Source organism: Cyclopterus lumpus, chromosome 5, assembly GCF_009769545.1.
Source record: "Cyclopterus lumpus isolate fCycLum1 chromosome 5, fCycLum1.pri, whole genome shotgun sequence".
NCBI classification, from domain to species: Eukaryota; Metazoa; Chordata; class Actinopteri; order Perciformes; family Cyclopteridae; genus Cyclopterus; species Cyclopterus lumpus.
In genome coordinates, this window is record NC_046970.1 from 22,759,298 (window position 1) to 22,783,137 (window position 23,840).

Consider the following 23,840-nt stretch of genomic DNA (forward strand, 5'->3'; position numbering starts at 1 on the left):
CAAGTGTTTATGAGGGCAGTTCTGAGATCCCTGGATTGCCCCAATGCAAACACTTTTTATTTTAGAGCTTTTTACGCTGACAGATTTGCTGTCGAGAGAGTTTTTCCGCATCACATTTGGGGCTTGGACATCTGCATGACTACCCTCAGCAACAGTGGCCATTACATGCGCCAGTGGCGGTGCTCTAGTTGCATTTCAATGTTAGCCATCTCCATTTTAAGCATCTCTAAGTCCATTTCATCCGAGCTGCTTAGCGGGTAATCAGCTGACAGAAGCAGGGCAGAGGAAAATGTATGTACTTGAAGATGTAGCTTGTTTTTCCCCCCCAAGAAGATAGTTTTCTGTTTTTTCTGGCCTTGCAGCTGTGAGGTAAAAATACAAAAACAAATTACAAATGACAAATTACATTAGTTACATTGGTCACTTCACCAGATTAACAATGGCAACGGGACCTGAACTGCACTTATTTGCATCCCCACCTTTATGTCCCTTGTTTCATTCAATTGAATCAGTTGCTACATAAACAATGATTTATGTTGCTGTGCCGTTTAAAACACCTTTGTTTACACCTTAGCGTGACTCCGCTGCAGTAAGGTGTAGGATGGACATCTCTTCTTACAGTGTTGTAATACTGGATCACAGATCTGGTACCCAGAAGCAGACTCAGGAGGCGGAACAGGTGTGTTTACCTGGTCTGCTGGGCAGCACCGAGCAACAAGAAAGGAGTCTGACCAGACAAATTAATCAGAAGGGGGGGTCATAATGAGGAGGCATAATGGGAATTAGAGCAGGCACAGACAGGGAGAACACAATATGGTTGTGCCCATTGTAAATGAGAAGCAGCTTTTGTGGGTAGGTGACCTGGGTCAGGTGACTGAGGCGAGAAACAAAGTGGTGACGCCTGGTGGGCAGGTGTGGAATTGCATGTCTGAATTAATAAGTGGTTTGTATGCACAACTGTGGCGGCTGGCCAATAGAGGGCCACCCACCTTGAGCCACAAATTATAATTATAATATTAATAATATTTATAAATTATACAAATTGTCAATATTTGTGTTTTGGAAACATGGAATATACCCAGTAATATATGTAAAATAGGATATCTGCGCAAAATATATGCTTTTCCTGCTCTCCGTGCACGTCCTCTCCGCCTGTCTGCACGTCTCAGCTGCAGCTGGGGCCAAATCGTTTTGGCCCAAAAGAGACGGGTCTAAGAAGCAGTTTAGCCTATTATTGATTAAAGATATAAACGAGTGATACACAATTTAGCCAATCAGTGTCCTAAAATAGGTTCAGCTTTTGGGCCAAAGTCGTGGCCCAAAAGCTGCGCTATCTCGTCAGGCGAGCGTGAGCACTTCTCTTCCAAGAAGACCCGACCCGGTCAAACCTCTCCTCCAAGACCCGTTTGAGAGAAGAACTTTGGCGGAGAAACTACAAGTAAAACAACTGGGCCCAGATCAACCGGACTTAATAAGATAACGGACTGGCTGAAAGGGAAGCAGCACAGGAACCCTAGAGACCGGTACACCCGGAAGGTTTGGCTAGCTGGATGCTGTCGTGCTAATGACGTATTTAGCTTTATAAATCAACGGGGACAGTTACGGGAGTAAGGGACATGTAGCACTTGTCGGAAGAATTAAGAAAACATGAGAACACCAGGACACACATGGATAACTCCGTCCAGCAGCCATATTGGGAACGTCGCTACCAGCTGGACGACGGACACAGGATTGAGGTGAAGAAACACAATGAGGAGGTGGAGAAAAACAGGCAGACTTTAACCCTAACAAGGTTAATAGGGGCTTCTTAATATATAAACATGTTCTATTAGTTTTCATATATATATATATATAATTTATATTATACAATATTTATATTTTATTATTATATATTTATGATATTGTATATTTACATTATATGGTATCTATATTATATTATACTGAATATTATTGTATGATATATATATATATAAATACTGAATTGTATGAATAAGATGTCCTTATTATGTTGGAATAAATGTAGAAATGCGTGTTTGATCATTTTTTTGCATTAAATCATACTGGGATGTTTGCTGAAATTGATTGGATGGCCAAAAAATTATTCCACCAGCCGCCACTGATGCACAACAAACATTAATCATATAAACTAGAGGGAAAAGAGTGTGATACTCGTCACCATATGACCATATGAGGTTAGTAAAAAACTGATTGAAGACAACAATAGTTGCTGAAAATATTTTCTGTGTGATCAATAAAAGAAAAAGAGTTTTGAAGAAAATCAAATGGTAACACATCATCATACCCCCAACCCCTCCCCCGCCCCCCTATTTAGCATTTATTAGCATTATGTAAACATTTATGATCGTGTTAATAACATCCTATAATGTTGATACACAGAGCCGATACACATTAAACAAATAAATACACGCACATCTTTGCCAGTCGCCACAGAAAAAGGTTGATCAGAGATCTTTATCGCAGCAGTGATACCAGGACAGGCAGTCGTTCAAGTGGGCTCTGACAAATGATTTATTATTGTCTGTTTTCATAAAGCAAGAGTCTCTCCTTCACATCGGCACATCAAACACAATTATCCAGAGATCGGTTGCATCATTCTCGGTGCATGAAACGGAAGGTTTTTACTTTTAGAGAAACATCAAAACGAGACAGAAAATATTCAAACGTATGAAAAACAGTAGCGCCACTAAATGTAATTATAACAGTGCGATGTACTGTGTGTTTGCAGGAAACGATCGAAGACTTGTCGTGTTGTTTAGATGATCGATGCTGACTCCGATTAAAGAGCTGCTCTCCTCTGATGTGGCACAAAGTAAACATCACAGAAGCCGCAGACTCGTCTGACTTGAGTGGACGCCTCGAGGAAGGAGCGGTATTATTAGATTACCTGTGATGAAGTGAGTTGGATGTTATTTATGTCTGCCTGGACCTTTATGAGCTGCAGGTGCAACCAGTTTCATCCGCGTGTGTGCATGCACATTTTTTTTTTTTTTTAATGCATTAAATTTGCCTCCCGAATAATGTTATCTGTTATAAAAATCCACAATCACCATCGGCGACTGCGCGGATGTTCTCAGAAATGTCACGCTTCCCCCCTCGTCTTCTCAGGTCTAATCCCCCCCCCCCCTCCCCCCCACCCCTGTGCAACAACCTCGGTCTAATTGCATTTACTTGTTAGAGCAAATCCCATCTGGTAAAAAAAACTCAATACACATTCTGAATTAATCGTCCATTACGGCCTGTGTCTACTTGCGCCGCTGTTTTACTCTTTAACGTGTTTCAGGTCGTAAAAAACACATGAATGGAAAGGCAGATCAATTAATTTAGAGATCAAGCAGAGTGGTGATCTGTAATGGCATTATTACCCCCGAACTAAACCTCCACTGTGCTAATAATGCTGGATTTGCAGATACGAAATAGACGCACAGGGATAAAAGGCTAATGGTGCATATTTACCAGTTAACTGTTTTCCATTAGAAGACACTAATAAAGCTTCAGGCTGTGTTTAACAAGCTATTCTGCTTGCTATTGTCAATGGGTAACAAAGCAGGTGAATAGATTACAAATAAATGTATGAAATGGCAGTCTAGGACACAAACATTTTTTATTTTGAAAAAAAGAAATACAGCATCACAAACGTCTTCCATCTTACAGAAGGTTTTCCAGATGCAACCCCTCGTCACTTCTTCACACTATGGGAAGTGACATCACATGTTGACAGCGTGGCTCAGGCACGCCTCCCTGGAAATAAGGAGAGGGGGGGGGGGGGGGGAGGAGACGAGCCCGCGGTACGCTCAGAGGCATACGTTGGACTGGCATGGCTCTACGATCCACATCCATGAGGCTGCTGCTGCCCGGACATTTGCATTCCCTCTGCACGGCAACGCTGCCTTGATACGGACAGAGCGAACGTCGAGCCTGTGCTGTGGCTCTCGCAGCATGTTGCAGGGCATTGGGGAGGTAGAGAGGGAATAATAAAGGGGCGGAGGACGGCGGAGTGGTGGTGGTGGGGGGGGGAACAACCTTTCCCCACTTGAACGATGGTCCTTGAGCTTCTCTCTTTCTCTGTTTCAGACCGTCAGGCGCTTCTGCACAGGGGACTAATGGAGGGATGCAATGATGTTGCTCTTCGCTTGTCATGCTTGAATCACAGCTTCATATATCCTTTTGTGTCGGAGACCTCATTGTCTTCGTCTGTCACTGCCGCCGGATCAAGTGTGGGGTAGCGTGGCGGACAGAGCCCCCTCCTCAACCCCCCTCTCCCGCGTCTGTGCCCCCGGCTTCTCATCACTCCCGTCTCGCTCGTGTCTATTTACCTCTCTTGAGCCCTCCCCTCTCTGTTGAGCTCCGTCTTCCTCGCTCTACCGCTCCCCACCGCTTACTGCCTCCCTCTCTTTGCTCTTTCAAAGAGGGCAGCCCGCCGTTGCGTCCGAGGAGCTCGCTACATGACCTCCCCGGATAACAGTTTTTCCGCCGCCGCTCTGCCTCCTCGCTCTTCCCGAGCCCTTCCAGATTTCCATCTCCGCAACGGCATGATGTTCCTTCGCGAGGATTGATCCCCGTCCGCTCCCCTCTTCGCTTTCCCCATTCCCCTCCCTTGTCCTGATCTCCTGCCCTCTGACCCTCGCCCTCTCGTTCTCTACCCCCGCCCTCTCCTGTTCCTGTTCCTGTACCCCGAAGCCTCTTTCCCCCTTAATTCATTTCACCCCCTCGACCATGTTGCCATGTGTCCCCTGGCTCCAACTTATCCTCACCTTGCTGTCCTCTGTCTTATGGACCCGGGGGGAAAACTGCCCAGCGAACTGCATGTGCCCGGATCCTCACACTGTGGACTGCAGTGGCCGTGGGCTGACCCGTCTACCCAATCAGATCCCCTTGGACGTGCGCAGGCTGCTGCTGGCCGACAACTGGATACCCCGCATCCCCTCGGACTTCCTGGTCCTGTACAGCGACTTGGTCTACCTGGACCTCCGGAACAACTCCCTCTCCCACATAGAACCGGGGACCCTCAGCACCTCATCCAGGCTGGTCTTCCTGGACCTGGGCAGCAACAACCTGACCGAAATCCCCAAGGGGACTTTCGGGGAGTCTCGGAGCCTGATCAAACTACGGCTGGGCAACAACCCGTACCTGAGCATGGTGAACGAGGACGCGTTCCTCGGCCTCACCTCTCTGCGAGAGCTGGAGCTGGAGCGTAACGCACTGTCTACGCTACAGGTGGGGGCACTGAGTCAGTTGCCCTCCCTGCGGGTCGTGAAGCTAGAGGGCAACCCATGGGTGTGCAACTGCAACTTTGCCAACCTGTTCGCATGGCTCATGGAGAACAGCCATAAGCTTCCAAACGGTAAGTAGCAGCATCTAAGAAGCGTTCGCTTTTCCATGTGTTTGAGCCAAAATAATGGTATTATTGCAAATCCACTGCCAAAAAACACTGCTCCGGTCTATTTATGCTTTCCCTGTAGGAGAGGGAACCCCCCTCCCCCTCCCTCCCTCTCCCTTGTTCTAATTGTGTCTCTTTCTTCCTCCACTCCGCTCACATATAGAGTGTGAGACTGACTGACTTTCTAATATGAGACAATAACGCTGCTTTAAAAGAGAGAATTTTTTTTTTATTTGATACATTTTTAAAATAGCGTTCTAAATGCGGCGTTATCTAATCTGGAAAAAAAGGGAAACAAATGAACTCACAATTTCACCGTGCAGTTTCTCTGGTTCCACATGTCACCGCGCATACAAACATTGACCTCTACACCGCGTGGTATCGATCCATTTGCGGCTCATTTTTATGCAATAGGTTGTTTATGTAACACCGGCCATTTGCACTGTAATTCAGCAATTATATCAATTATTTTCTTCCAAACAACCAATGAAAATCCAACCTCCCCCCCTTTCATCTTCTTCTCCGCTCTATCCATGTGAATCTTTTTAGGCCCACACTAAAGACTCTGTCTCCCACTGTGATTCGGCCTGGAGGGTCGAGTTAGATAACGGGGCTGAAGTTTTGGTGTGCTCGAGTGATTGTGTGCATGCGTATATCTGAGGAGCAACACAAGACAAGAGGGTGGGGGGTGGGGTGGACCGTGTCCCTTTGGAAGTGTTCTTCTGGGGGGGTGAGATCCTCTTACGTGGAGCTGATTGGTCCCAACATCCCAAGCAAGATATAAAAACACAAAGCATCATAATCTGTGCTGATGTCATTCATCTTGACACTCTCATACACCTGCCAGAAGCAATTTATTCACACAATCATGAATAATGTTTTGATCAGAAGAAACCACACATGATTTTACTGAAGGTCAGCCATATGGTTATTACTATTAAAGCCCGCATGTGGTAGCCGAGGAGGCAACATGCACAGACACATCTGACAGTTCAGCCACACACATGACGAGTAGCTCGTGCTGTTATCATAACTTTTTAAACACAGTACACAGCGTTCGGGTGTGTAAAGGTGCACAGATAAGGACTGTTCAAAGGCTGCTTGGGCTGTGCGATGTTGACCTGTATATACAAAGAACAGTGTTGGTGCATGAAACGGAGGGGCGTAAACCTGTATATTGACATTATGCCAAAGATTTTTTTTCAATTTAAAATCTTGTTCTGAGCTGTAAAAAGTTTAATTTCTTCAACTCCCTTTAAACTATTTGTCTGCTGCAAACTGCTGACGGCTCGAGAGTAAACGTGCTATATACTGTACATTTAGGTCATGGTGTTCTGCGCTATTGTTCCTGCTTCACGCTGTTCCTCTCAGGGCTTTCTTTCTCCACTCGGCCCCCAAAATCAGACGAGCTCGGTGCCTGCGAGGAAGCAAAGCAGATAAACTGGCACGAACACCCAATTCCCCCGAGTAACGGGCCGCGAATGCATTAATCACAGGTTCTAAGTGTCGCGCCGACCGCACGGCATAATTAATTGCATCGGCCGGCGCTGGCCTGGGCCAGACATCAACAACGAAGAAGAAGAAGAAGAAGAAGAAGAAGCCAAGCTGCCGGCGTAGCTGCCAACTGGCCCTGGCCATCACACGTACCGAAATGGAGTCAGTAATGCGTATCTCACTTCATGTGCAGCTCTCACGTCCCCATCAGCGAGTGTTTGCTTTACGACCCCAGAGACGAGTCCACCGGCTTTGACGGAGCAAACACACACACACACACACACACAGGACACCTGAAGTGTATGGGACGTCTTAAGTAGTCCATTTTGGTCTCTCGTGTTATTGTATCATTTCCGTTGGCCATTAAACATCTGGGATTGGATGACACATGACCTTTTAACAAAAAGGAGTAGTGATTATTCTATTAGTTCCTGAAAAGCATCCTCTTTTGTCTACTATTTATAGAATAGTTGCTATTGCCAATGGATTACGGTGCATCTCTGTTTTCTTGTGTATGTAACTTTTACATGTTTCGGACTTTTTAGTTGTTTTTTTTTAGACAAAATTATTAAAATCTAAGAAGTCCGAACCACGCGACCTCTCATTCTCATTTTTACCGGTTGTGACTCTGCTGCAGGAGCATTTACGCTGTCGTTGCTGTTAAATAGACACAAAGTAGCAGGCGTGGTGATTACAGCGAGCCGCATGCCGCCGTGGCCTCCGTCCCCCTGGAGTGCAAACGTACAAACGTGGCCGGCATCACACGTGCGGGCATCGAACCGCCAGACCTCATCAGCGTAATGACTGAGCGCTCTATATCGCGAAAAAATAAATAAAAAATGCTCTTGACCTATTGCCCGGAACGCTGCTGCGTTGGAAGCGGTTGCAAAATAACAGATGGACTCTCATTAGTGAATGGGGTTGACTTGATAAGCGTTGTTAAATATGTATCCAACCAGCATTATTGAGTGTGGGTGCTTCAACTTATAATATCTCATTCATTATGGAGGAAAATCAATTAGAGAAACACGGATTACTCTTTAAAATGTACACACCGGTCTGCTTTTACCACTCGTGTGTGTGTGTGTGTGTCGGATTCATCGTACGACAAATAATCGACCGCGCCAGAAAATTGCATTTTAAATATTCAGTGAATGTGTCCTCTCTTAAAACCATAAAGAGGAAGACTCCATGCTTATTGTTATTCTGGATATGGGGATGTCTGTTAAAAGAACATAAAAACTAAGGAAAAATGTACAAACTCCAAAAGTGCAATAGAGGAACAAAAGAAGTATCAAATCTTTTAAAAAGAAAAATTAACTGTTCCAAAGCAGCATTTTAAGGCTTACATCTTTTTTATCATTTCCTTTTATAGTCCTGGTAGTCCTGGCAACGGGGACGCTGGCGAAACTTAACGCCGCTCCGTCTAGGAGCTACACTTTAACAGTGTAGCCATTCTTCTGACTTTTATTATTCTGCAAATCTTTGTGATTGCCGTTGGCTCCTGCTCTCCACCACTGCGATCTGGTCAACTGGCGTTGGCTGGCTAGCCGACAGTCTCTTGCTGGCCGGCGGCTACCAACGAGCCAGCCGACTCCCTGCTGGATGGTCTCCACCGCTGCCGCCTGGACAATCCTGGACAACTGGCGTTGGCTGGCTGGCCGACGGTCTCTTGCTGGCTGGCCGACGGTCTCTTGCTGGCCGAATCCCTGCTCCATGCTGTTGCTCTGAGGCTGGTCGCCTCTCAGCGGTCCTGGTGCTCCGGTGGTCCGGTCCGTGGTTGGCGATTGCATCCTCCCCGGCTGGCGTGGTTCTGCAATGTTCCACCTCGCAGCTCCTCGGGCTCAACGGCTTCTCTGCTCCTCCGTTCGTCTCGGCCATCGGGGCGCTCGGACTCCTTCGTCGGCCCCGTTGCATCCACAGAGCCTCCCGCGGAGGGTTTGTTTGCTCCTGGCCTGATCGCTCCACGCTTTCCATCCCCTCCCTCTGGTCGGCCAAGCGCATCGCTGCAGCTCGTCATCACAACAACAGTCCCCAAGAGCGAGATGGTGGCACGAAATTAGGAACTGTTACAGCTCCCCCAGCACCCTCTACTCTTCCTGCTGACTCCACTCCCCAAAACCGGACTGGTACACCTTTTATTACCTCCAAGATGTCGTCCTTTTATGCAGTTCTTTGGTTCCCCTATTTTAGTTTGTCTGTTCTGCTTTATTTTGTATTTGTAATTTTCTATTTCGCTATTGTGTTCATTGCCTATATGGCATTGTCTCCTTTGCCTCATGTATTTTCTGAAATGTTTACTTGTATTGATGTTATGTTTTTACCTTGCTTCTATGTAGAGCACTTTGTAAACCCTGTTTTTAAAGGTGCTATATAAATAAATGTATTTTGAGCACAAAAATACGACATTGATGTATTCTATACTATTTACAACAAAGGTTTATTATACATATTTAGTACAGTCAAACAATAAAACATTAGCATGCTCAGGCTCTTCAATTTCACCGTTAAAACTACATCACAAAGCACCTCATCGGCATCGCTGTCGTCAGAACTTCCACCAACCAGCAGAACAATTAAACATCGTCTGAAACTCGATAAAACGCAGACGTAAGTAACACCATAGCGCCATTTCAGAAGTCCTCCTGAGATACATATCCGTGGCTTGCCCTGCGGATGGCCTGCATAACGCGGCGGCTGCAGAGCCCAATTCCCATTCCATTTCTCACCTCCTGATTTCCCCGCGGTGATTTCAAGTTCTCAAAGCTGTTTATGCGTACGTTTGATTACTGCAGGTCAGCGTGGGGAGTGGGTGGAAAATGCCATTAAGAATTCTGGATTGTAACACGTTTTATTTTGAGGTGCGAAAAGGATCCGAGAGGACACACACACACACGCCACACACACAAACACGACATACGGTTTTAAAAACCACCAATCGGGCTCATGAATGTTTCAATTGGGTGGGTGGACGAGTGTAAACATGATCCGCCGCTGTCCCCAGTGCTCCTGGGTTAAGGATGAACAAAGGCCATGTATAATTCAAAGAGACACGGTTCTACGCCACATTGGCCCGGGGTAATTGGAGCCAGAGAGATAGCCTCACCCCAGGGGGGGGGGCAACTCCCACGAGTCGTGGCATTGCTATCAACACTCGCCATGGGCTGAACAGTTTCACTTCAAACGTCTGATTTGACTGGCGCCCGATCAAGTTGCTCCCCAAGAGACCAGTACATGTGATGCCACGGGACATTACCTGTATATCTTTATGGGAAGATGCATTAACACAGGCTGACGGCTTATTATTTTTTATCTCGGCCTAATTTATTTAAAGTTGGGGTGTGAGAGAGAGAGAGAGAGAGAGAGAGAGAGCTGTGGAAAGGTGGATGGCATTACGCCGTGTGATAGAATCAGCTGCCGAGGAAGGGGGGGATGATCTGCCAGTGTCAGAAATAAAAAAGGTGAAAAGCCAACGGAGGGGGGGGGGGTTATTTCACAGATGATGGGATACTCGGCTCTCTGCACACACAGCGGCTGGTCCACAGCGAAGCCCCCGACTTGCTTAGACGTGCACAATTAGCGCTTTTGCACGTTTTTTTTTGCTTCTTCTTTCTATTCACCTTTTTGAACCCGGCCGCCGTGTCTCATGTTTGTGAATTAGCTCATTGCGAATGCGGATGCTTCAGCCACAAGGTTTTTTTTTGTTTTTGTTTTTTGAAGCGGTGCGGTGATGTCAGCGAAGTCTCCACACGGAAAGGAATTCCCTCCTGAATGATTCACCCCCCCCACCCCGCTGTCACACGGATGCTTGTCATTCAGCGCGTTCGCTCTCCATCTCCTACACTCTTCTAGTATCTAGTCCTTCTAGTATGAACCTCACGTCGTTTTTTTCCCCTCAGACTCGCAAGGGAATAATTCTTCTATCTCTCTGTGATTCCGTGCGCCTCGTTCTTTAGGATTGGACTCGAGCGGCACATCCGTTCCTCATTTGATAAAGTAGGGGAGGACACAGCTCCGCGAGTCATTATCACGACTGGATTATTTAGTGTCTAGACGCGTTAGATTGTGTTGCGATTGTGCTTTGGTGCAGAGATCAATCTGGACAGACAGTGTGGTGTTGAGGGAGGGAGGAGGTACAAGCCTCCCATATCAAAGTGTCACAGCGAGGTGGATCAATCACGGCTGAGACAGCAGATAGCCTCTCTCCACCTCCCCCCCCCCCCTCCTCTTGGCGCACTGTAATCCTAAATGTGATCCGTCAACTGGCCGCGCCAGGAATGTAACGTAGCTGCGTGGGCCGGCATACCTGATAGTGTGAGGGCATGATTTATGTCACATTATGCGGACACACTTCTTTGTGATCACAGTGGCGGTGTTTATGAACTCCCAACATATTGACATGGAGCTTTTATTAAAAACGTCCGTCAACTGAGATACTTTACGAGCATTGGAAACTATGAAGTCCCTTTTTTTTGTTTATTATTATTATTATAAAGTATAATTTTTTTTTTTTTTTTATCCATTGGGTTTTATTGTCCCAATTTATTATTATTAAATATAATTATTTCAATTATACTTTTTTTTTATCCAGTGGATCTTATTGTCCCAATTTTTTCTTTTAAAGGTTTATTATTATTATTAATATTAAGTATAATTATTATTTCAATTTTTTATTTTTTTATCCAGTGGGTTTTATTGTCCCAATTTTTTTATTTTAAATGTCTATTATTATTAAGATTATTATTATGTCAATTATTTATTTTTTATCCAGTGGGTTTTATTATCCCAATTTTTTCTTTGAAATGTTTTTTGAAGTGCATCAAGGTTCTCTCTGCCACGGTCAGCGGGACGAGGTCTAAATTCGTTTAAATGAACAGCTTTCATTCTAGATGTTGCTGAAGGGACCTACAAGCACATGCTCAACCTGCATCTGACACCATTCATATAAATCCTTGGACATCAAATAAACACACACCCAAGTCCATAGCTCTCATTCCATCCACAGAATACATTTATTTAATCCAATAAAGCTAAAGATAAAGTGACGGGTCTCTCCCACACTGCCTCATAGATAGCTTTAATGTCAGAACTCGTACGCTGTGAGTTAAACAGCAGGTGATGTGAAGACCTGGCAAAAATTCCCAAACTATTGGCACCAAGAACCAGTGTGTGTGAGGGTAGTAAATGTACTAACATTTGTCAGTCAGCTTCCATTTATTGCGTCACTTCGGGCTGCTTTAAGTCAACGTGGAATAGCATCATGATGAAAAAGCATCCGCGTGTTGTAGAGCTAGAAGAAGATGCGTTAAAAACACTCGGTTCACACGCTACTGGCAGGATGGGAAAACTTTCATTTGGATTCGGGAGCACATTACTCTACGATACAGAAGCAGCTTGTTAACGAGGTTAATGGCAATCACACATACATTGGCTGTGTGTGTCTACTGTGACATTTTTCTATTTGTTAATTAGTGAAACCAGCAAACAAAACAACTCCTTTTTTTTTTTTTAATCGGCTGAACTGATTGTACAATAATTCTGCTGCCGATTAACATGCGTCGAGTCCGGACACACTCGGTGACACAGGATGTGCACACGGAGTCACCGACACGCTGTAATACAGAGACACTATAATCGTGGTGTTTGTTCCAGAAGATTCCACTTTTGGGACAAACAGCACAGCTGTTGAAGTAATCCCCCTTTTGTCAGGCGGTGTAATGAGCCTCTGCCCTATTGTGTCATTTGAGTTCTTAACGGGCAACAGTAAAAAGGCCCCATCTCTCCCTGCTAATCCGCTGTATTCTGCTGTATGGTACATTTAATGGGTAATTCAAATACATGACACACATACATATATACATGTGTATGTATATATGTATATACATACACACAAATATATAAATACATATGCATAAAAACATGTATATATATATATAAGGGAGCGACTGTGGGTCAGTGGTTAGCAGGTCCGTCTTTCAATTAGGGGGTTGGTGGTTCAATCCCCGCCCTAGTTGATGTGTCCTTGAGCAAGACACTTAACCCTGAATTGCTCCCTGTAGCTGTGTATGAATGTAACATGATTGTGATATAATGTAATGTACAGTATTTTTGTGTATATATATGTATATATGTGTGTATATATATATATATATATATATATATATATATATATATATATGTGTGTGTGCATGTGCATTCCAGATACCCAAAGTGTAACCTCTGGGATGGTGTGCTCATATTGAGATTATTGTGTTTGTGTATACCGTGTGTATCTGTCCACCATTGTCCTGAGCACTAACTCTGCATTGATTATAATATATAATATATGTAAATATCCATTTCAGTCTCAGATGAGATAAAACATCTACTGTAAAACAGGCAAGACCAGACAGGACCGACTCCAAGGCCACTTTCTTTGAGGCGATCTTTGACCGTGAATATGAAAATAATCCATTCATCACATGGCACGGAAAGACAGGACAGGAGCCACAATGTATTACACTTTTAAGTGTATTCAAGGTTTTTCTTTGTCATTATGTGTTTGTTTTTTTTGTCTGGAAAATTAATTACAACAAGGTCAGTGGTTTCTGTCCGTGTCTGCCACTTTATGAATACTCTTAATAATTACTTTCTCCATGTATAGTGATTCATTTTGTAAAATTTTTTTAAAAAGTATATCTCTGGAGCTACCGTGCATGGCAACCAGTATAACAATGTATTAAGAATAAGAAAATATTCGCATATTCAATTTTTTTTTTTATTCACCTCTTGTTCTTAAGCTTCGGTCTCTTTAAGCCACGCCTCCTGGAAGAGCCCTGCTCTGATTGGCTCGCGAGAAGAAATATGGTTATTGGTGGTCTTATGCCATAGGCGGATAATTTTTTTAATTAGCCCGCATGTGACATCGTAATGGGAGACAAATCTGAATGAGTCTTTGAATCACATGTTTTCTAGGCAATAAAGAGGCTCAGTAGGCCGTGGCTTTGTTTGGATCTTTGATATCCGCCACAACATACGATAGTCATGCCAGGAACCAGGGTGCTCTTCTGTGGCTCCACCTGGATTGTTGGTCTTTGGCTCCGGATCAGTTCAGAGCCTGGTCCTTGATGCTGAATCACTGGATGGGATCCGGATCCAAGCTGACGGGAGTTCCCCACCGTGCAGTTGTTTTATTATAAAGCTCAACTTGTGTCAAACACGGTTGACTTGGGAATTGAACACAATGTTGAAGAAAATGTGCCCAATGATCAGCTCCACGGCTTACTTTAGGTATTACTGAATATATATAGAAGTATATATAGAAGAAAACACAACACAACTATTGGCTTTTTGATGTGTGTGTGTGTGTGCGTATCTCGTGACTACTAATTGAATGTTATAGGAAATGTGAGAATCTGTATCTTGTATGAAGGGATTAGTGTCACTAAGTTGTATCAAGCTCTAAAAGAGTTCAGTTACAACCCTAATTAATACTGTAGAGAGTCAATCGGAGGAGCATGGAAACCGATTCAATGCCTTCGCTCGTTTACATTATTTATTTTTCCGTCGTCACTTTAAAACTTCTGAAGCTGGTTCGGGCTTTTTTTTCTTTTTCTTTACATTTATTTATCGTAAAAAAAACACGTCGTTCTTCGTTGGAACGTCACATTCATTATCGTATATATATTTCTAGTATTCCAAATCAAATGAGAGAAGCTGTAACAAAGCAAAGGACCCAGAACCGATGTCCTGCCAAGTGTGTGCATGTGCATGTGCCCGTGCATGTGCAGTATCGGTGGAAGCGGCCACCCACATTGCGAGGCTTCATCTCTACCCACCTATAAGCGAACATTCACATCAATATGTCTAGTTTTGGAGGTATTACCTGCTGCATGGATTATGGCGTGAAGTGCTCGCAGTACTATAGCGTCATTGATTGCTGTCTCTAATGAGCACTTTACATCAAACTGGAAGGTTAACAAAAGCTACTGGTCCAGATCTCATTTGTAGTCACGACTCACCAGGAAGACCTCGTAGGATCCAAACGTCCTCGCCCATTAAAATGTTCACGGGACAATAAACTGGGTGAAAGTGACCGGGACACGAAGAGCAGCACTCTCTGATTAATCATACTTTCATCGTGAGATGAGCTTTTTGGTCACAGTTTCAACGGGGAAGTGCATTCTTAAAGATGGAATTAAAATGATTTAAATGGATGGGGTTGTTTTTCATTCTCCAAACCACGAACAAAAGTCTTGTTCCTCAAAGAAGCAATAACTTGCAGCTCACGCTTACAGTACAAATGACCTGATTTAAAAATAGTCTAGAGATATATACGATACTATACATTTACAGTGTCACTTGAGTTTTAGTCGTTTCTTAGTCGTTCGACTTCATTTCCACATAACCTGCAGTCATGCAGTGGGTGGGCGTGTTGAACACGCAGAGAGCAACTCCATCTCACAAGTGAAGACTTCTCATTGACCTGACACGTTATTAAATCAGCTCCCACTCTTGGGAAAGAAAATAACCGCATTGCCGTGTTGAGCTCACGTCTTTTAACTTTTTTTTCCGAATGAAATACTCGAGGACAAAAAAAGACACCGTGCAAAAAAAAAAAAAAAAAAAATGAACTCTACAATCTCCCAATGTGCATTCGTGCATCACCTTTAAATAAAGAGATAAACGTGTCCCCGCACATGCGTGCTCGCTCTTCTGTATGATGTCATTTCTGAGCGGCTGCCATGCCGAACACAACGTGTGACGTTATCCATCGCGTGTCACGTGAATCGGTCTAATCACATTCCCTGTTTTCCGATGCAGGTGTGGAGGGCATGGAGTGCTCCCTGCCCATGGACGGCAGACGCGTCTCCCTGACCCAGCTCTCCAAGGACAGCTTCCGCGAGTGCCAGGCCACGCTGACTCTGACGGACCTGCTCATCATCATCTTCTCCGGCATCTCCGTGTCCGTGGTGGCCATCATGACGAGCTTCTTCCTGGCCTCGACCGTCCATTGCTTCCAGCGCTGGAGTAAAGGCGCCAAGGGGGACGAGGAGGAGAGTGAGGAGTGAGGAGGGTCTCTAAACTTTTAATTAAAGGTGGTCCTGGTGCTTCAAACAATGAGAGGACACCGCGGACAGTGTCGACAGGTGTCCCGCTGCCTCCTCCTCCTCCCTGGTGCACATCCCAGGACTGTTCGGCGGGAGGATCTCGCCCCGGTACGGTTGCAGTGGTTTTTTTCTTTTTTCACGTGTAATACGGTAGCGAAGGACATTCCCAAGGAATGAGCCAAAAGTCACAGTAAAAGAAAATTAGAGAGTGTGCCCTGCTCCACTTGTGAAACGATATTATAGAGATCGTATTTTTGGCTGCGAAAAGCCCGTGGTTGTCTTTTACGGCTACCGGCTCAATGTCGTAGGCGTAGCGTAGATATAGTGAGGCTAAGAGTAAAAAAGATCACCCAAAAAAATGACAGTAATGTTACTGGAGTGCTTTCACGTTAGCGTTTAGATTGGAATCCTGTAAAGTATACGTCAACGTTTTAGAGGATTTTCTTGGGAGATTTATCTGCGTGGGGCAGAATCCGTAACCCCATAACAAAAAGGATGTCATAACGACCAATGACCTCAGTAATTTACTGCCTATACCATGATATGCTAGCATATCCTGCCATTTACAGTGTCTTTTCTTTTCTCTTTCTTTTTTGGAGCCTCACTCCCATTCAAAGCCACTACTGTTGGCAAACGTGAAATGAAACGGTGGCAGAGGTTGACCAAGGATTTGGCTAACGGTGAGATGTTGCTGCAGGTAGCTGATGTATTGTAAGGCAGGAGGAGTTTCCCATTGGGTCTACGCGTTCTTTCAGCAGTATATTCGTAATATAATCACAAATGTATGTACAAAAGAAAACGATGTACAGTCCAAGAGGATGTACTTGTATGTTCCTTAGATTGATAACTGTTACCTGTGTAGAAAGATTGCAAAAATAATGGTATAATCTTAAATTACGGCAAATACGGTATTAAAATAGAATTTACGTAGAAATATTGTGTCAAAATAACGCACTTTATATGGTGAACCTAATATTGGCAAGCCCCTAATTACACTATGTAGACTGGTTTTTGTCTTCATCTGCCAAAGAGTAGGTTTAGGTGAGGGAGAAATTGTATATGAGGATTTAGTTGTGGATCATCTGTGATTTTAGTGAGGTAGGGAAGGCAGCACGATAGCCAAATCACGCTTCGTATACACATATTATACTTGAGCAGTTGTGGTCTCCAAAGATGAGCATTTCCTTCTAGAACCAGCTGTATTACTTTAGCCTTTAACAGGGAACAAATAGATATTCGCTGTCCAAGGGGGGTGGTCAAGATGTTTGTCACTTTTAGAATATATATATATATATTTTTTAACTTTTAAGATATCCAGAATTGACACATCACAAACTCTCAGTCAGCTTATTCTCCCTTTTTAAGGAAATATCTTCCGATATCTCGTCGTGAAGCTGCAGATTTGATGTCCTGGAAAAGTCTCGTTTAAAAACAGCATCAGCATTCACGAGACAGCGCAGTCTAGATTAAATAAAGCCGCGCCCTGAATATTATGGGTTACGTACGGGCTGCCATTTGCATCCCGTATGTTTAAATCCTCCTCCATTAGGATTTGGAAAGGCTCAAAGCTGGAGTATTTTATTGCTCATAAGGTCATAAGGTATGTTATATTGCTTCCCATCGGCATGAATAATTCTACGAAATTGAGATATGAACCAGAAAGAACGTCAAGCCCCTAAATGCAAACAGGAAGATAGAGAAAAAAACCAGCCACAAGCACAAAGACTTATGATTCACGTGTGGTTAACAAAAAGATGAAAAGGAATTCCCAATGCCCGTGTCGGTTCAGAACAATTCATAACCCCCGAATGTGCCGCGTTATGGAGCCCATTTCTTGCAGAAATGATGAAGAAATAAATATGTATATTTTTTAATTTCTATCAGCATCAATAAAAGCACAAAAGGATCTCACAGGAGCCGAAATGTGATTCTCACACTCTTTTAAATGAAGGGACGCGTTACACATGTCGGTGTACCGTCCCGTACTGTTGGTGTTCATTCATGTGCATTGTCACATAAACGGTGTGAGAGTTGTACTTTATATGGATGTTGGGTATCTGCCAGAATTCAAATGGCTGCTGGTTTGAACTGAAGACAAATCAACTTAAATTTGAAGACACATTTATGGTACAGCTCTAAAATATAAAATGACAAGTCCGAAAAGGCTAATGCCAATGATTTCCATTTGCAGCCATTTAATAATTTCTTATGGCAACAAATAACCTGCAGTTCACACGGGAGCGAATGAAAGTTATGAAACCATTTTGATTTTGTTGCATTAGAGGGAGTGAATTCATTACTCTGAGTGGTTCTCCCGTCTTCCTCCCCCCCCGGGATGAGAAACTGCTTCCTTCGCGGACATCTGGGGACTCGAGCAATCAGAGGGAACGTTTTTTTTATACATATCATTATCGTTTCCAACTACTGTGTAGTTACTGTATATGAACAAATTGTTACGTCAGCTTAGCTGTTAGCTCGAAGCATATGTTAGCATGACACTTCTTTCTCTTACACATTTTATTAAGTGACACATATCAGCGCATGCACTGTCGATAGCTATCGACAGTATAAACTTCAGATTCATGTCTATTTTTCTATTAAAAAAACCTTTCAGAATGAAGAATTTATTTACTCCCGTCAGTCCCCCCAAAGTCCTTTTTTTCTGGCGCCCTGAGAAAGCGGGAGGCACCGGCCGGGGGGAGGGGGGGGCGCTTTCGTAACGGTTCGTCTCGACATTGCTTGAAATACCAAAATCCATGTTTACCGTATGTTTTGTCAAGATAAACGTCGGAATGGCTCAAATCTCAAGGACGTGACTGAAAGAGTGCGACGTCGTTGCTGCAGCTGAACGCCTCTCCAAATGTCAAACAAGACCATATGTGTGTGTAGCTGTGTATTGATGTTTGGTTAAAAAAAAAAAATTAAATAAATAAGAAGAAATACAATAAAATCCCCTTTTTCTGTCTTCTGGTCTGAGTTTGTATCAAGAGTGGCATACATCCAGACCAACCTGCTGGAAGTAATACAGTTTAATAAAGGGCTGCCCTACATGCAGAGCATGCAACAGTAACAGTGGGAATAGGATTCTCACAGCAAAGTCATATCTACTGCTGAGTGTTAATAATGACTTAATAATAATAATTCCTCTCATTTTCCCGGAGCCGACAGATTTCCGTCTCGTCACAGTGGCGAGTGAGCGAGGCTCGATCTGTAAACACGGCTCAGAGTGTTGTTTCACACAAGTCTGTTATCACACTGCAGGTATGCAAATGGAGGCACTATTTTTGGATGGGATGTTGCTAGAAATTAAATTAAAAAAAGAAGCATCTTCTTGCATAAGTATCTCCGGCCTGTTCGTGGACAATCTCTTACAATAAGAGCTCAGTGCATTTGGATATCATTTCTATCCCCCGGCACATCCTTTTCTTTTCTCCGGTGTCTTTTAAAAAAAAAAAGAAGTAATTTATTTTTTGCAGCGTCAAGTTCTTCAGCTCATCTGCGTTTCTTTATTCTTACAATACGAGATATTACAAACGTCGGACGCGCGCCGTGTAAGTGCACCGCAGTAAAAAGAGGCCTGTGAGGAGGGTGGTGGTCGTGATGAGGATTCTCCTGCAACCATTTACCTCATTTGGTTGTCATGGCTACGCAGCCGGAGGCCCGAAGCACTTTGGAACGGCGAGGTGGGAACAGGGAGAGGGAGGAGGGATGCTGGGATTGCGTGGCCCTCGGTGAGGCTGCCTCGCCTCTCTTTTCCACGCATCAATTGAATCGGGAAGGGTCATCAGAGGCTGTTGAACCTTTGTGACTATTTTGTCATAATATTGGTTTATTGTAGCTGTCACGGCGAGAGATTAAATACTATAAACCAGGTGACTTAATTAAAAAAAAATACTGTTAGTTAGTGTCACATGTCAGACAGTGAACCACGATCATCAGGTGACCAATCATTTCATGAATAAAATTGTGTTTTGGAAGAAGAAAAAAAAAATGATTTACTTATTTAGCCGTTCATTTATTTATCTATCAACAGTCTCTCGTTACCGTCTGCTCCTGGCCGACAAAGACAGGAAGCGAGTTAGGACGGAGCGGAAAGTAAGCCAACCCTCGGAGAGGAAGCTTTGAATGAATAATGGCCTGGTGGCTTACAGTGGGGCTTAGGGTTTGGGGAGGAATGGGCAACAGAGGGGTCGGGTTGCAAAAAAACCCTCAAAAGCAGCCGCACACCTGATGCTGCGCTCTCTCGTCTGGGTGACCGACAAGCACTGGTTTCGGGGAAGTGGGTGGGATTTGGTTCGGAGTCTCCGCTGACAGTACTTACCCTCCCTTATCTCGTTCCTAGTCGCACAGACAGCAACTAACAATCCCCGGCGGTCTGATATCGAAAGGGCACTAGCGTGGTGACTTTCAACAAAGTCAGAAAGAGTGCTCTGGGCAACGAATAAACCGATGTCCACTGCGCATTATCTGGCAATCCATTTATTTTGCAGTTGTCGATATAGCAGCACCTTATTACCATCTGCAAAATCAGCCGAATCAGATGTAAAGCATGTAAATCAATAAATATCCTTTTCATTTGACCAAACGACTGGAGCGCACCCGTCAGAATGTTTCCACCGGGGCTTGAATTGAATCCGTGTTCCTGAGATAATGTCTGAAAAAGGGAGAGACGAGCGTCTGCCGCCACCTGGTCACGGTTTTTGGCAGGAGCTTTGAAACATCCTTCACAGTCGAGAGGGTGAGAGGTGGATCGGGGACACGGCGGCCCTGGGCTTTACAATCTGTACACGCACACGACATCCCTGGCCTTTGACCTCACATCGGATAAGGGAAAAACTTTCCCGAAAAAAACCTTTCACGGGGAAAAAAGGGAGGAAACCTTCAGGAGAGCCACAGAGGAGGATCCCTCTCCCCGGGATGGACAGATGCAATAGATGTCATGTGTACAGAATGAACAGCGTTACAGAGTTACATAAACACATTACATGAATATGATGGATAGTGAGTAGTAGGCTCCTCTCACCAGGCAGGAGGCATCGCGAAAAGGCCGGACCAATGAGGCCAGGCCTTTGAGGCAGGAGGCACAGAAAAGGAGGCAGGGCCATTGGGAAGGAGGCCAGGTCTAGGCCAGAGGCTGGATGCACGAAGCAGGGGCAAGGGGTCAGGACCCAGGTCCAATGGACCCTATGAGACGTGAAGTCACAAAGGGGAGTTAATAAGGTGCAATGGAGAGATGTAAAGAGAGGAGAGGAGATAGGTGCTCAGTGTATCCTAAAATATCCCCCAGCAGCCTATAAGCCTATAACAATATATCAAGTGGCTGGACCAGATTCACCTGATTCAGCCCTAACTATAAGCACTATTAAAGAGGAAAGTCTTAAGTCTACTCTTAAATCCCCCTTATTAATAACCGGCACAGTTTCTCCATGTAGCCTCCTGCTTTTCGGGGTCACCAAGGGAACCCGGTCTGATGTTGATATCAAGGTAATGAATTCATGTTTAAAAGCGCAAGAGAAGGAATTGGGGGACAAAGTGTTTGCTGTAATCACCCAGTGGGAAGTCAAATCATCCTGTGATGGACGTGCGTTGAGCTGGAGAAATTAATGCGGCGCAGCAAAACGCATTAAAGATGAATGAGGGGAAGAGGGAACGCCGAGATCTGAGCATCGCTGACTCACTCGAGGCCTTATGAGGTCAAGAATGTGCCGCATTCATCAAATCCCGAGCAGAATACTACATCTGCGTGGAGCGGCGCTGCGAAGGCAGATGCAGTTAAGGCCTGCAGTTAAACCGTCGGGAGGCATGAAACTCCATAATGCTGTCAGGAACATCTGGATGCATCTTCACCTTCTCATTTGTCATGTTACAATAATCCTCCTGTAGAGAAAAGGCACTTGGTGTACGATGCTCTAGTCAACAGAGGCTCGCATTACAGTATTACATTACGTTATAATTTAATAAAAAACAAACGCACCCATTCATGCTGAAGGCAGAACACATCACTGCTTGGATTTGTCCTCTTTGATTACTGGTTACAAATTACAAAAAAAGAATAAAAGAAAAACATCTCACTGAGTGTGTACATCCTTGATTCCTTTCCTCGACCTTGATGCCTCCTCTCCTCACGCCGTTGTCCCTCCTACCAGAGACACAAGGAGGGAGGAGTCGAGGTAACATGTATCTTAAAAAAAAAAAAGGTCTGTCAAATTAAATATGAGTGTGAGGCTCGGCAGCGTCAAGGAGGGTCCATCGTCACGGGAACCGAAAAAAAGCAGGGACAGCGTGTCGGTTTTTTCCATAGATAGTGTCCTTTCAAAATAAACCTCCGTCTTCAAAGTAAATTAGGTTTAGGAAAAAACAAGATGGACAATATAGATATGAAAAGAGTCGAATGGCGAAACTTTTGTGACTTTAAATCGTGGCGTCACAGGTAAATAATAACATGTTCCTTTCAAAATAAACCTCCGTCTTCAAAGTAAATTAGGTTTAGGAAAAAACAAGATGGACAATATAGATATGAAAAGAGTCGAATGGCGAAACTTTTGTGACTTTAAATCGTGGCGTCACAGGTAAATAATAACATGTTCCTCGCCTTGGCTCACAAACCTTTTTCTTGAGTTAAGAAATCATCACTTCTCTTCTTTCACACGTCAACCGCAGATGAAACACACGTCGATTACATACATCAAAGTGTGATTGACCAGGACAGCTGGAGAGAGGAGCAAAAATAAAACAAGAAGTTACTAAGAAGGCTCTATATAAATCACAGAGAGAACGACTTATTTTTTGTGGCATTCTCCATCCAAACAGGCTTCCGTTTGGCCTACTTGGAGGTGGAAGATGGATTGGGTTCAGGCGGCAGCAAAGCTCTGGAAAGTAAATGGAACAAAAGGAGTTCGGAGACGGGTCACATTTGTTCTCAGTGGAACATCCTCACTGTGTACACTTCCCTTTTTCATGGCGACGACCTCAGCCGGAGGACCAGTGTTCAAACACACGTCGGTTGCGATCCAGGCATTTTTCCCTACTTTCAACGGCGCGTGAAATCACTCAGATGAATTGTTGCTGACGGATGAAAAAAAAAAAATTCACAAAGTTTCCCTGCAGGCCCGGAAAGAGCTCGTGCACGACGGTTTAGACGCAGTCACCTTGGAAAAAAAGGTTTCCCCGCCCCCCCTTTGTTTGTTCTCCTTCACTACGTCCATCGCGTCCCCGGAAAAAAACAATTAACACGGGCGATGTATAACGAGGAGCGCCATTGGGCGATGAAACGGAGGACGTGATGCAGACGAACGGCCTCATCAATAACTGGCTCAAGAGCATCTGTCCAAAAAGCGTCGCACAGTCAACCTGGCAGTTTAAGCTGTATGGATAATACTTAATAATAATAACGCTAAGTTATAATTGGCTGTTACTTCTGTGTTGGGTTGGACCAATGAAAAGCTTTAGTTTGCAACAGAGACTTGATATAGGCAACAATTATGAAGAAAAAAGCACAATTAGCACACAGATTATGATTCAAGTGTCTTTTGCCAAGGTGGCTTAAATAAAAAGACGTATCATCGGAGTACAACTCATGCAGTAAAATCTGTACAAATACTCATTCTTAACCATTATTGAAAATATATCTTTAATAAAAAATTTAAAAAAAGACCATATATTCAAATGCCTGTCTGTTTGAGAACTTCCATTGTACATCCGCCGTCATCCATTCGAGCGGTCAGAAAAGTGCACGACCAAAGAGCAACGGACACCAGGCCTGTTATAGTTATTTATAGTTATATATATATATAGTTATATCTGCTGTAACCAACAGTGCTGCTCTAGTGAGACACCCCGTAGATCCCGTGGGGTCAGAG

At 44.2% G+C, this 23,840-nt stretch overlaps 1 protein-coding gene across 1 annotated transcript; it reads left to right on the forward strand.

Moving 5' to 3' along the window:
• The first annotated feature begins 4,734 nt into the window (after positions 1-4,734).
• lrrc38b (leucine rich repeat containing 38b) lies at positions 4,735-15,942 on the forward strand. The gene is made up of 2 exons (XM_034533641.1): positions 4,735-5,362; positions 15,695-15,942. The coding sequence occupies exons 1-2, from the start codon at positions 4,735-4,737 to the stop codon at positions 15,940-15,942; spliced, it is 876 nt and encodes a 291-aa protein (XP_034389532.1).
• Positions 15,943-23,840: the final 7,898 nt, after the last annotated feature.

Bases quoted from the DNA above. Each gene is read 5' to 3' on its own strand.
- lrrc38b (XM_034533641.1), top strand. From the start codon at position 4,735: ATGTTGCCATGTGTCCCCTGGCTCCAACTTATCCTCACCTTGCTGTCC. The intron at 5,363-15,694 runs GTAAGTAGCAGC...TTTCCGATGCAG, and splicing joins CAGCCATAAGCTTCCAAACG to GTGTGGAGGGCATGGAGTGC.